This window comes from Protopterus annectens, chromosome 12.part0, assembly GCF_019279795.1.
Source record: "Protopterus annectens isolate FY-2018-M chromosome 12.part0, PAN1.0, whole genome shotgun sequence".
NCBI classification, from domain to species: domain Eukaryota; kingdom Metazoa; phylum Chordata; order Ceratodontiformes; family Protopteridae; genus Protopterus; species Protopterus annectens.
This window is the reverse complement of record NC_056746.1, coordinates 1114706203-1114719798: the sequence shown is the minus strand read 5'-3', so window position 1 is coordinate 1114719798 and position 13596 is coordinate 1114706203. Positions and strand designations below refer to the sequence as shown.

General features: G+C 37.1%; 1 protein-coding gene across 1 annotated transcript in view; it reads right to left on the bottom strand.

Moving 5' to 3' along the window:
• DNTTIP1 (deoxynucleotidyltransferase terminal interacting protein 1) overlaps window positions 1-13336 on the bottom strand; it is a 1330332-nt gene extending 1316996 nt beyond the window's left edge. Inside the window, exon 1 of the mRNA XM_044088998.1 lies at window positions 13271-13336. Within this exon, the coding sequence (XP_043944933.1) occupies window positions 13271-13336 (66 nt within the window). The remainder of the gene's footprint in view (window positions 1-13270) is intronic.
• Between the last annotated feature and the right edge of the window lie 260 nt (window positions 13337-13596).

The window sequence follows — 13596 nt, the reverse complement described above, 5'->3', positions numbered from 1 at the left end:
AAGGACATCTTTCAAATAAACATGTCTACTCAAACCTAAACTCAAAAAGAAGGTAAAGTATCAGTATCCCTCCAGGGAGGGACATTAAACCCCCTGTTGCTATGTAAATTCAGCATACTAAAGATATGGTCCACAATTTGATGCTCGTCAAACCCAAATTTTAATATTCTGATACAAATACTAAGACAGTGTGTGAAGGTATGAGACATTAGCAATGAAAAGACACTAAATAGCCATGCTGCTAGCTCAGAAGTTTACTCAAGTTCCCAGGCCCACTGAATCACATTCCCTGCATCTCAATTAACTCTGCTTCCTCTAAGGTATACTATATCCCATTAGATTACATATACTACAACACACTTTGGAAAAATTCAGCTTTACACTAGACTAAATAAATGATGACAAATGACAAAGAAAAACTGCAAATGATTTAATTTCAGATCAACTATAGACATTACATTCAATCACTCGAGGAATTTTTGATATATTTAAATACGTTCATATAGCACATTCCTGGCAGACACCAAATGACCACTCTCTTACTAGCAGAAATAGAAGGCAACATTTTGTTAACTGCACTTCTTGCAAACTATTAACAATTCATGAAGCTAAATCTAAGAACTCAGTTCTTGAAGCAGCAGAAGGAAAATTCATAGGAATTTCAATCACCTCAAACATCTCACGTTTGTAGTCTTTACTCTGTAACCTCAAAAGATATCTGAAGTTTCTTCTATACAATGTACATCCTATCCATGGACTAAGTAGAACAGTGGATTGTGGTGATGCTCTAATGCAGCAATCCATATTATAAGATTTCTGCCCAAAAAGTGTATCCAGCATTACTTTCCATCAATTAGTGAGATACCATTCACATCTGTCAAAGCATTGCTTTTATTTTAACATCTTACTCCTGTGCACTTTTGAAACCTGCATTTTACTTTCCACGGCTAACAAATTACAGTACACGGGCAACTTAGATTTTAGCCAGACAACAATTGGCATTTCTTCTCGCTCTGTGCATACCTAGTTTGGGTGTTTATAGTTATTCCTGACAACTGAGGTATGAACCAAGTCAGGGACTGCACGACACCCAGGAACATTAATAAGATTTTGTCTGTTGAAGTTTGTGTATTTGCAATAGCATCTAAGTGTACCTGGTTGTAGCCCACTAACTGGAATATAATGTTCCGTGTATTTCAGTGATGGCAGACATCTTCTCAGCTTCAAACCTTGTACCCTCAGTCTATCCAGTAGCTTAAGCAGTCTAGCGGCATGCTCTTGTTATGGAGAAGCTTAAGTAGTCTAGTGGCATGCTCTTGCTCAGTAGAGTCCCAAAGCCATAATACTCATCAGTCAGGTTCACAACTCCTTCTAAACCTTCAATAATATTGGGTATAGTTCACTGACACACTTCTGGAGCCAATTAAATCCCAAAGGGTAGTCTCAGAAAGCTTACTTGCCCAGTAGTGTATAAAAAGCAAGTGGCTTCAAAACTGATTCATCTAGTTTAATTTGCCAAAATTACCAATTAGCATCCAGACTAAAAAGAACTCCACGTATCACACCAATAAATTCTGCTGTCTGTAAAGGATAGTGTTCTCTCAGAATCCATTTAAATTTTTGTCTCTCTAGACAGCATTTCAGTCTTATTTTATAACAGCTACCATACTGTCAACTCAATTAGTAGTCTCAGTCTTGTTTTAATAGTCACACCTAGCTGATGCACAAGCTTAAGCACTAGCTTTTCTCCGAGCTACAGGCACTCTCTGTGGTGGACCCATCACTGGCACTGCTGCTGATGATTTAATAAGCTAATTTGTCACTAATCAACCCGGACCCTCAAAGAGCTTCCCAGACTACCAGCCTTATTTTCAATGGATTACAAACTAAGCTTATGCAGCGCCAGAAATGATGACCCATCGGACATATTTTTATCCAGTCTTATTTTTCTGTACATCTTTTGTATGCATAGCCTTACAAGCTTTGCTTTTTGCTGAATTCAGAGGCGTTTATACTTGGTTCAGACTGCTTCTGTATTACTTTAAACTCAAACTCATTCACAAACACACACTATCAGCTTGATTGTTCTGTCTCCCTCTGTAAATATGTTGCATCTCCTTCATAATCACATGCATTGTACTGCTTGTGTGTCTCAGTTTCCACTCTACTGGATTTTGCACACAATTACAACAGTTTACACATCTATAAAAATACCCATTTGTACTGGTTGAATTCTTAACTCATGCAAACAGACATGCATTTTTACTAAGTATATTGACTGGCTTTAAGCTTGTTGAGCTAGTATTTTAAAAACCTTATCTGTGTACCTTATTGACATAAGAACACTAACAGATGTAACCCATAGGCAGCATACGTCCTAAATATGACAAAACTCACTTACCTTTAAGGTTTAAGATACTAAAATTATGTTATATTCTAAGACTGATGCTGGAACAAACAGATTTGTCATTTGTATACAGCTTCTTTTACTTGGCTCCTTTCTCAAATATAGTGTCAGACATCTGGCCACAATTCATTGCTTCATGACTCCCCATCCCACTCCCCACCCCCATTTCTGACTTTTCTTTACATAACATCTGCAAAAGTCCTTTCCACATTACTCACATGCATTTCAGACTGCATTAGTAATCTCTAGGACATTAATATCCAATTTTGCTTCCTATTTCTAAGACATATTCTTGCGTAAAGGCCTACCACACCACAAATCCTGCAAATTTCATTCTTTGTTTACGCTGCCTCTGTTTATGTCTACAGCCACAGTGAATACAAAGTACAGCTCTTTGTTGCTTCTTTTTTTTACTAGATGTCATCTCAGGCAATGTGTTTTGCAACCACAGGTAGTCCATTTGATTATTTTATAAGTCTTAGTTTAATTTTCTAATTTTCAGGTTCTATGTCAATTTTACATGTTCTGACCATCAACTTAGTTGCACATTTAACACTTCCAGTGCTGTGTCCGATTTATTTCAGCAGCTGTCTTTTATTTAGTTATTTATGGCACACACAACTCTTATCGCTGAGCTATGAATCTAACAGCTCCCCAAAACTCCAAGCTTTTTGGTCCACATCTCAAAACAGTCACAAATGCATCAACAGATTACTATTCCTCTTATTTCTGCTAAAAAACAGAATCTCTTAAAACAGGGCAGATTATTCTTTGGCTCACAATATGCTTGGAATTTAGCTTCCAGTGCAACCAAACTGCTTCTCTTCTCCTCCTCTCCCCCATGTAAAGCAAAAGTTAAATAACTTGTTGGACTCCTTGCCTACAACAAACAATTTATTTGGTTTGTCAATAAGGCCAGATGCTGTCAGATAAAAATCTAATCTTTGAATCTAGGACTTCTAAAGGGTCAGGGTCACACTGCGGTTTCAGAGAAGTCAGAGGTTTAATAATCTACATTTCAAGTTAAAATCTGAAGAAGATCTTCCCACGATGATGATGTGGCTATGTACACAAAGCTTGATGAAGCAACATATTTTCAGCAGTTTGCAGGTTAGGGTTTGTCTTGGACCAAAATAAACTTAGTGAAGTGGACTGCATGAGACAATGAAAAAAAAACGTATTCAACTTTAAATATTCTCAAGACTTACCAGTAAAAGGAGCATATCTAGAAAAGCTGCAGTGACAAGAGAAAAAAGAAACACAATTACACAAATACTGTGCACACAGGGGGATATATTTCTGCCATCAGTCCTTTCTATCAAACACCACTACCAATCTTTTGTCTGCACACATCATGCTAAGCCTCCCAGGCCCAAATTCATAAATTCAGAATACAGGCATTAATACAGCTGAACTGTACAACTTTTATAGGCATGAGGCCTTGATAATGAAAAGGCACAAAACAGATATCCTGCTAGCTCAAAGCTTTACTTGCAAATGTCCATAACCATGAAGTCACATAACTTACATAAGATATACTACAGTAGTGCTAAAAATAAACAGGTGGCAATACTTGAAATATGGCAGATAAAAGCTACTATAACTGCATATAATGCAAACTGACTATAAATCTATAAAGTGTTTCTTTTTTTTTTTCCAAACTGAACAGTGACTAATCATAGAATTATAAATCTTTTTACATCAGGTCCCTTTGGAACCTTTCTAGCTGCATGACATGTCTAAGTACATGCTGCACTCAATAACTGGTCTAATTATGCCAAAGTATCAATATCGAACAGCTGGGTAACTACAGCAAAGCTAGTAAGGGAGACTGTTAGAAAGATGCTTTGTGTGACATCTGGACAGAGGAAGGAGGACAAGGAGACCTGGTGGTGGAATGAGGAAATACGGGAGAGTATACAGAGAAAGAGGTTGGTGAAGAAGAAGTGGGATTGTCAGAGAGATGAAGAAAGTAGACAGAAGTATAAGGAGATGAGATGCATGGCAAAGAGAGAGGTGGCAAAGACTAAGGCGTATGGAGAGTTGTATGAAAGGATGGACACTAAGGAGGGAGAAAAAGACCTGTACCGATTGGCTAGACAGAGGGACCGAGCAAGGAAAGATGTGCAGCAGGTAAGGGTGATAAAGGATAATGAGGGACACATACTCACAAGCGAGGAGAGTGTGTTGTTAAGAAGGGAGGTGATTAGTGATCAGCAGTATGGTTTCATGCCAAAATAAGAGCACTACAGATGTGATGTTTGCTCTGAGGGCGTTGATGGGGAAGTACAGAGAGGTTTAGAAGGAGTTGCATTGTGTCTTTGTGGACTTAAAAGCATATGACAGGCTGCCTAGAGAGGAGTTGTGGTATTGTATGAAGAAGTTGGGAGCGGCAGAGAAGTATGCAAGAGTGGTACAGAATATGTACAAGGGTATTGTGACAGCGGTGAGATCTGCAGTGGGAGTGACAGATGGGTTTAAGGGGGAGGTGGGATTACATCAAGGATCAGCTCTGAGCCCTTTCCTATTTGCAGTGGTGATGGACAGGTTGACAGACGAGATCAGACAGAAGTCCCCGTGGACTATGACGTTTGCAGATGACATTGTGATATGTAGTGAGAGTAGGAAACAGGTTGAGGAGACCCTGGAGAGGTGGAGAAATGCTCTACAGAGGACAGGAATGAAGGTCAGCAGGACTAAGACAGAATACATGTGTGTGAATGAGAGAGGATAGAGGAATGGTGAGGATGCAGGGAGTAGAGTTGGCGAAGGAGGATGAGTTTAAATACTTGGAATCAACAGTTCAGAGTAATGGTGAGTGTGGAAGAGAGGTAAAGAAGAGAGTACAGGCAGGGTGGAGTGGGTGGAGGAGTGTGTCAGGAGTGATTTGTGACAGACGAGCACCAGTAAGAGTGAAAGGGAAGGTCTACAAGATGGTAGTGAGACCAGCTAGATTATATGGGTTGGAGACAGTGGCATTGACAAAAAGGCAGGAGTCAGGGTTGGATGTGGCAGAGTTAAAGATGTTTAAGATTTGCAATGGGTGTGTCGAGGGTAGACAGGATTTTAAATAAATAAAAAGTACATAAACAAGCGAATAACAACCACTGAAATCAGTCCACAAAAATAATCCGCTGTAATAGGTGGTAGGATCCAAAGAGAACTTCACAGCACAGTTTAAAAGCTGTTTATTAAAAACATAAAAACTCTGGTTAAGCGCTTTCATCTAACATAATAACTTCTTCAGAACACCATAAGAAATTTAAACCTAGGTTATATACTCCCCCTAAGCAATCAATCAATTAAAAACATAATTGTGGAATACTAATCTCTTAAAGTGCACAATGTTTTCATTAAAAACTATCACAACTTTAAAATATATATATGTATAAAAACCTACTTATATCAAATAAAATCATGTAGAATTATTATATATTAATAAAGTTATGTGCTTTCTACCACTCAAATGTATATTAAGCACAAATCAAATATGCGTATTAAACTTTTAGTTCCAGGATGGGCTTAATAGATATACTGTCAATAATTCCCGGGTGTACTGTTGCATTCAAAAATATTTGCCATTTAATTTCTCTCTCACCTAGTTTTTTTCTAATATCACCACCTCTGGGACTGACTAGTATATGCTCTAAAATAGCAAACAAACATATCACAACATGGACTTTTCACCATATATCTGTATAAAGCACTGGCTATGTCTTTCTTCCTAATACAGTAATAATGGTCATATATTCTGTTTCTTAGACATCTGTCGGTTTTACCGACATAAAAACAAGAACATTTTGTACATTTTGCTAAATATATCACATGTTGTGTCCGATAATTTCCATTCTAGAACCTTACTACTGTTTCATTCATGTCTTCCAATTTGAGTGGCGTCTTCCATAATGGCAAAGCATTGGTTACATTGTCCACATTTATGTGTACCCCCCATTTTTTTATTGTTATTCACCTTCCTCTCAAGTTTGCTCTTAAGGTTACATCCAGTTTTGTGAAGAAATATAGGATGTTCTCCTAAAAGGGTGCAAATATTCACATCCGTTTTCATAATGTTCCAATTGGATGCAAGTATCTTTTGTATATCCTTGGAATGGTTACCATATTGCAATATACATGCTCGTTGGAACGGTTTTACATTGTTCTTGGTATTATTATTCATAATTTCTGGCTCACTTAGTCCTCTTCCTAATAGGGGTTTGTATTTATTACCCCACTACCCCTTGACATATTTGATGGTATTGTCAATAAGACAAGTAGGGTATCCTCTTTTACTAAACATACTCCCTATAAAATCCAGTTCATTGACCATGTCATTAAAATCTGACGTCATTCTTGCTGCCCTAATAACACTGTCCCTTTACAATACTAGCCTTTTGACTGTAAGGATGGCAGCTGGAATAATGCAAATATGCATTACTAAAAGTACTTTTCCTGTATATTCTAGAACAAAACTGATTATTAACTATGGATATATGTGTATCAAGGTATGATATACCCTTTTGTTCAAAATTATATGCAAATTTCAAATATTCACTGGATGTATTTAAATATTTAAAAAACATCTCTAGTTCATATATAGAATCATTCCATAGAATAAAAATATCATCCAAAAATCGTACATAACAACTCATATATTTATACCACTTACTTTTGAATACACATTCTTCTTCCCAGTTTAGTAAAATTAATTCGCAAAAATGGCTGCGCAAGCTGCACCCATAGCAACACCATTACTTTGTCTGTAACATTCACCCTCATAAAAGATATACTTATGCTTTAAAAATTTCCATAAATTCTAACAATAAGAGTGTTCTATCCCATGAACATTCAGCATATTTTTGTATGCTTATCTTAAACCTCTTCATCCCGTCCCCTTCTGGAATACATGAAAAAAGATCAACTACATCAATGGTTACAAATGTCACTCCCTTCTTACATTTATCAGTAGTTAACCGACTCAAAAAATCCCATGAGTCAATAACTATATGGGACACCTTTTTGTATACTGGCTTGAGCCAAATATCTATCACATTGCCAAAAGGGAAAGCTTTAGATGTGCTGCCAGAGATGATGGGCCGAAAAGGTGGATCTTCTAAATTTTTATGTACTTTGGGTATCCCAACAATGGTGGTTAACACCGGGGATTTGACACTTAAATAGTTACATAAGTCAAGGTCAATCCTGTTATCCAGAAGAAACTCTTCTAAATATAAATCAATCTTATGATGTCCTATATTAACTTCATTGGGGAAGGAAAATGTCATAATTTCCTGAATTATAGTGTGTATTTTATTTATATATTCTTGTGTGTCATATATAACTACCCCCCACCTTTGTCGGGTTTCATAACCCAAATAGGATAATCCTCCTGTATTTGTTTTAAAACAAAGAATTCTTTCTTACTTAGATTATATCTCATTTTCTTATTATTTTTACACATATTGTGAAACTTGTACAGTTCTTCAGTCACAACCTTCTCATAGGTGGCTAGGGTGGGGTTCATGGGAGGGGTGAAAGTACCACCCTTTTTAAAGGGTTTGTTAGTTGATGCACTATCATTGTCATGAAAGTATAAAGCCAAACTGAGTTTCCGCATAAACAATTTAAATTCCACCATGTAGTTAGTTATATACAACTGAGTGTTGGGGATATATTTCATCCCCCTAGAAAACAATGAAAAATTTTATTTTTCTAATTTAAAACTGGTATAATTAAATATACTAAAATCTCCTAAACTAAAAAGAATATCATTGTGTTTGACTATATTTAACTCATTATCTATTATAGTTAATAATCAGTTTTGTTCTAGAATACACAGGAAAAGTACTTTTAGTAATGCATATTTGCATTATTCCAGCTGCCATCCTTACTGTCAAAAGGCTAGTATTATAAAGGGACAATGTATTAGGGCAACAAGAATGACGTCAGATTTTAAATACATGGTCAATTAACTGGATTTTATAGGGAGTATGTTTAGTAAAAGAGGATACCCTACTTGTCTTATTGACAATACCATCAAATACATCAAGGGGGAGTGGGGTAATGAATACAAACCCCTATTAGGAAGAGCACTAAATGAACCAGAAATTATGAATAATACCAAGAATAACGTAAACCCGTTCCAACGAGCATGTATATTGCAATTTGGTAACCATTCCAAGGATATACAAAAGATACTTGCATCCAATTGGAACATTATGAAAACGGATGAGAATATTTACACCCTTTCAGGAGAACATTCTATATATGTACACAAAACTGGATGTAACCTTAAGAGCAAACTTGAAAGGAAGGTGAACAATAGTAGTAACAACAATAAAAAAGGGGGGGGGTACACATAAATGCGGACAATGCACCAATGCTTTGCCATTATGGAAGACGCCACTCTAAAATTGGAAGACATGTATCAAACAGTAGTAAGGTTCCAGAATGGGAATTGTCGGACGCAACATGTGATATATTTAGCAAAATGTTCTTGTTTTTATGTCGGTAAAACCAAAAGATGTCTGAGAAACAGAATATATGACCATTATTACTGTATTAGGAAGAAAGACATAACCAATGCTTTATATAGACATATGGTGAAAAGTCCATGTTGTGATATGTTTAAGTTTGCTATTTTTGAGCATATACTAGTAATCCCAGAGGTGGTGATATTAGAAAAAAACTAGGTGAGAGAGAAATTAAATGGCAATTTTTTTTTTAATTGAACAGTACACCCGGGAATTAATGACAGTATATCTATTAAGCCCATCCTGGAACTAAAAGCTTAATACGCATATTTGATTTGTGCTTAATATACAGTGGTAGAAAGCACATAACTTTATTAATATATAATATTTCTATGTGATTTTATTTATGATATAGGTAGGTTTTTATACATATATATTTTAAAGTTGTGATAGTTTTTAATGAAAGCATTGTGCACTTTAAGAGATTAGTATTCCACAATTATGAAGCTGCCAGGTTAGAGGAAAAGAGGAAGGCCTAAGATAAAGTTTATGGATGTGGTGAGAGAGGACATGCAGGTGGTTGGTGTGACACAGCAAGATGCAGAGGACAGGGCGAAATGGAAACAGATGATCCGCTGTGGTGACCCCTAATGGGAACAGTCGAAAGAAAAAGATCAAGGGACATTACCATTCTTGGACCTAGATGAGATAACCTTTGGAAATTAATTGAGCTAAATGCAACAATTTCCTAGCTATTGTTGAAACATGGTGATCAAAATCTGACAGAACCGTCAATTCAAGTGCCGAGACCCCAGACTATTGTATCTGTGTGGAGTAGTGAACTGGCTTTACTGTGAGTTGCATAAGAGGAGGGGTTTCCAAAAAGTGGCAATGCTGTACTTTTTGCAGACAACATGAACCCTTTTTCTATACTCCACTGGTTTACAAGTACTAGTCCTTGCTGAAATGCAACGGGGAAATGGATAATGACAACCACCTTACAATTACCTGCACATTTTGTTAGCTATAGGCCATGGTTTGTGGTATGGAGGTCAGAAAAGTATATTCAAAGAAGCAGGGTTCCACGACTTAGTCTTGTGGGACTCCACTGGTTACTTTCTTACATTGTGATGTGGCACGTGCCCCCTTACATGTCAGATTCTATCCTTTATGAGTTAGCAACCCATCTTACAACTTAACAGTCTACCTTTAGTACTTTTAGCTTGTTTACAATGCCAGCACAGGGCAGTGTCGGAGGCCTTTTCCAGATCCAAGGATGTTGTGCAGACTGTGTGGCCACTATCCAGCTCATTTGCAACCTTCTCAAAGATGTTTACCAAGATGAACAGACATAATCTGCCATTGACAAAACCCAAACTGCTATGGACCCATTTGCATGAGATATTTAAGTCAAACATGATTACATTCCATGGTCTTGCAAATTAGGCTAGTTAGACTAATGAGCCTGCAATTTCTGGGAACTGCAGTAGGACCCTCTCTGTGCAAGGGCACCACTGCATTTGCTTTTCAAACCTCAGGGACATACCTTATGGCCATGTTCAAGTTAAAGTGCAAGAGGGCTTCAGTAAAAGCTTGACTGCATTATTTAGTCATTCAGGTAAATTGTCTAGATACATGAAGTTTTTTTTTTTTGTTTGTTTAAACAAGAAACATATTTATCAAATTATCACTTACATAAAGGTCCCACTTCCATTTGTTTTACCTCTGTTATATTATTCACTACTTATAGTACAGTTGTTTTAGACAATTTCCACTTTCTAGTAATGGCTTTCTTGCCATCCACCAGAACTAAACTCAGCAAGGCCTTACTACAGCTAGGCAATTCCAATTCTGTATCACAGCTCAAAAAATAATTTCCTTAGTTACACCAATTTGCTCACCCAGTACTTCCCAAAGAGTAGTCTGCCGGGAATTTTTAAAGTCTGCAAACTCATTACACTTCCAAAAAACATGTTCCAAGTACCTCTTTCTTCCCAAATCATATATATGTCCAACATTGGCAAACTATTTGAGGAATCTTTGGAGTCTGCTTGGGGTATAAAAATACCTATGCAAACATGCCCAAGCAAAGATCTTAAGTCTTCTAGACTTTGTTGTACATTTGGCAGACATACATAAACCCCTCCATTGTTTACTTGTGAAATGCTTATCCAGTCTCTCTTCCCAATCCTTTCTAACTTCTTCTGATCTATAGTTATCATGCAGTACTTCATATGCCCTACTAATTATCCCTTTTTAACAGAAGCTTTTGTTCTAGATTCTACTAAAAACTCTAGCTCTGCTGATCTTTTGCTTAGGATCCCCCTTATTTCTTTCTCTTTGCCTAAACTCCAACATGGAAGGCAATCTTTACCCTGCAGTCCAAATTACCTGCTGGCCGCTTCACATTCTGTTACCTATCCCTTTCTAATGCAATCCTGTAGTTAGTATATATAGTAAGGGGGGCATAGCCCCCTCCCCACATACTTTGGGTACATATTGTCTTCTAGAAAGAGTTATTCATTCAACTTGTAAATATACATGTCTACAGTTGACAATGTTTAAAACAGGTGGGAGGGGGCTGTGCCACCCCACACCCCTCCTTATTATATATACTAACTCCAGGATCGCACTACAGTGGGGAACAGGACATATATACCTTTCAACAAAATGAATTTCAGTCAAATGAGTTTTCAGTGAAGTGAGCTTTCAGTGAATTGTGCTTAGGCAGCCGAGTTTCAGTGAAATGAGTTTTCAATTAAATGAAGTAGACCCATATATACATACAGACACCACAGATTAAACATATATACATAGTAAAATATCCCCTACTTAACCACAGGACCACTTACTATACAATTTCCTTGGTTTGTGGTCTTCATCCTATGGTGAAGATTAAATTAATACAAATTCGTTCACCACCAGTGACAAAGAGTGTTTACATTAGGAGACACCATCATTGTTCACGCAGGTATGGGAAGTGATGATTTGACTGATATTTCAATGGGAATGTCAGTTAAGAGTTGTAGTTGTTTTTTAAATCTTATTTTTAATTCTGTGAAAACTAAAAAATTAAGAAGGTTTTAAGTATCTGAAACTCTTAATACTGGGCATTACTGACTCAACAAGAGTAAAAGACTCGACATATCCAGCAGGGGCCCCTGATGGACATAACATCTTTTTAATTTCATTTCTCATTAAGAACTTAAAATGATAAATTTATATTTACAATGTCTGTCCATGGCACACCTGGAAGGGCAGGGTTTGCTACTGCACATCCTGGTGTGTTGCAATATAAACAATCACCCCAAACTGCACCATACAAAGTCATTTATGTGGTTAAGTTCTTGCACTATTACCACATAATATACTGACTTATAAAACATGCAGAGCAATGAAAATCAAATTATATAAGAAACAGGAGCAGTAGAACTTCTTTACTATTTTATTTCACTTTTATAATGTGCATTAAACCCTTAATACAGACAAAGCTTTATAAGCATGCAAATTCTATTATGCATTCAGTCTTTGCTGTACTACTATGTGCAACTTTGCAAACACAAAAGTGCGTGAAACATTATGATTAACCAAACAGGTTTCATGTATTCAACTACAGTACAGTCTTAACAATGATAAAGGTCAGTACCTGATAATAACACTTAAACGGAAGTCATAACATACAAATCAAAGATCGTCTGTATAAACCACCCTGCCCTGATATGCACTCCTAGATCTGCAACTTTCGGAATTGGTGCAACTGCAGAAATAATGCCCTATTTTGAATATTAGACATATTTTAGAGTGTTAAAGATAGCACGTACGCGTTCATTACATACATTTGCTTTTAGTCAAAGTAACATGCTTGAATGAAAGGTATCATTTACACATCTTTCAACTTTCAAGAGGGCTGCTCTCAAAAGTAGTTCGAAAGCTAGTGCTGTGTGAGTGAATGAGAAACTAAATTGGGAATGAATATAAATATACTGATAGCATATCCAGCACAGCGCTGCCTGACCGGGGAGATGCTGGGGTGTTAAACGTGTTTGCTTATAAACCACAGCATGACAATGACAGCTGACAGTACAATGATGCGGAAACATTATTCAGCGTCTTTCTTCTTCAGAAGTTGGGCTACATAAAACCATTCATTCTGTAATGACTGTATAAATGGCACTCTATCCAAACACAATGACACAAGTCTCACACACTGTAACAGTAGAGGCAGAAGTAATCTACAGGGTGCTAATAACCAAATGCAATTCCACTTCCAAACTGTTTTGTATACACGGCCCAGTACAACCATCTTTGACACTACGATCTGCATGCCTCATGCTGCAACTAGGTATTAGTACAACAGAATGATACTAAGATTCGCGTGCTACATACAACTTACCACAGTCACAAGCTGACCAGCCTCCTCTTGCGGTTGCTGTTCCTGTGGTTCTCCGTTGGCTCCCATAGCGACGATGTCAAAATTGTCAGGTACCAGTTAAAGTTATGGTTCCGGAGCTATGTACAAATTGCGCAGGTGCAGCAGCAGAAATCTGCTACACATGCGCGTTGGGGTGGGAAACGAAAGAAACTTCCGTATTAATTCACCAAGTACTTTAGAGAGTAATTTGCTTAGGATACGTGGTGTGAGAGGAAGTTATAGCGGTCTTATTGAAGATGCTTAACCCTGTTTCTCTAAACGATACCGTTATTAACGGCTGAAATTGT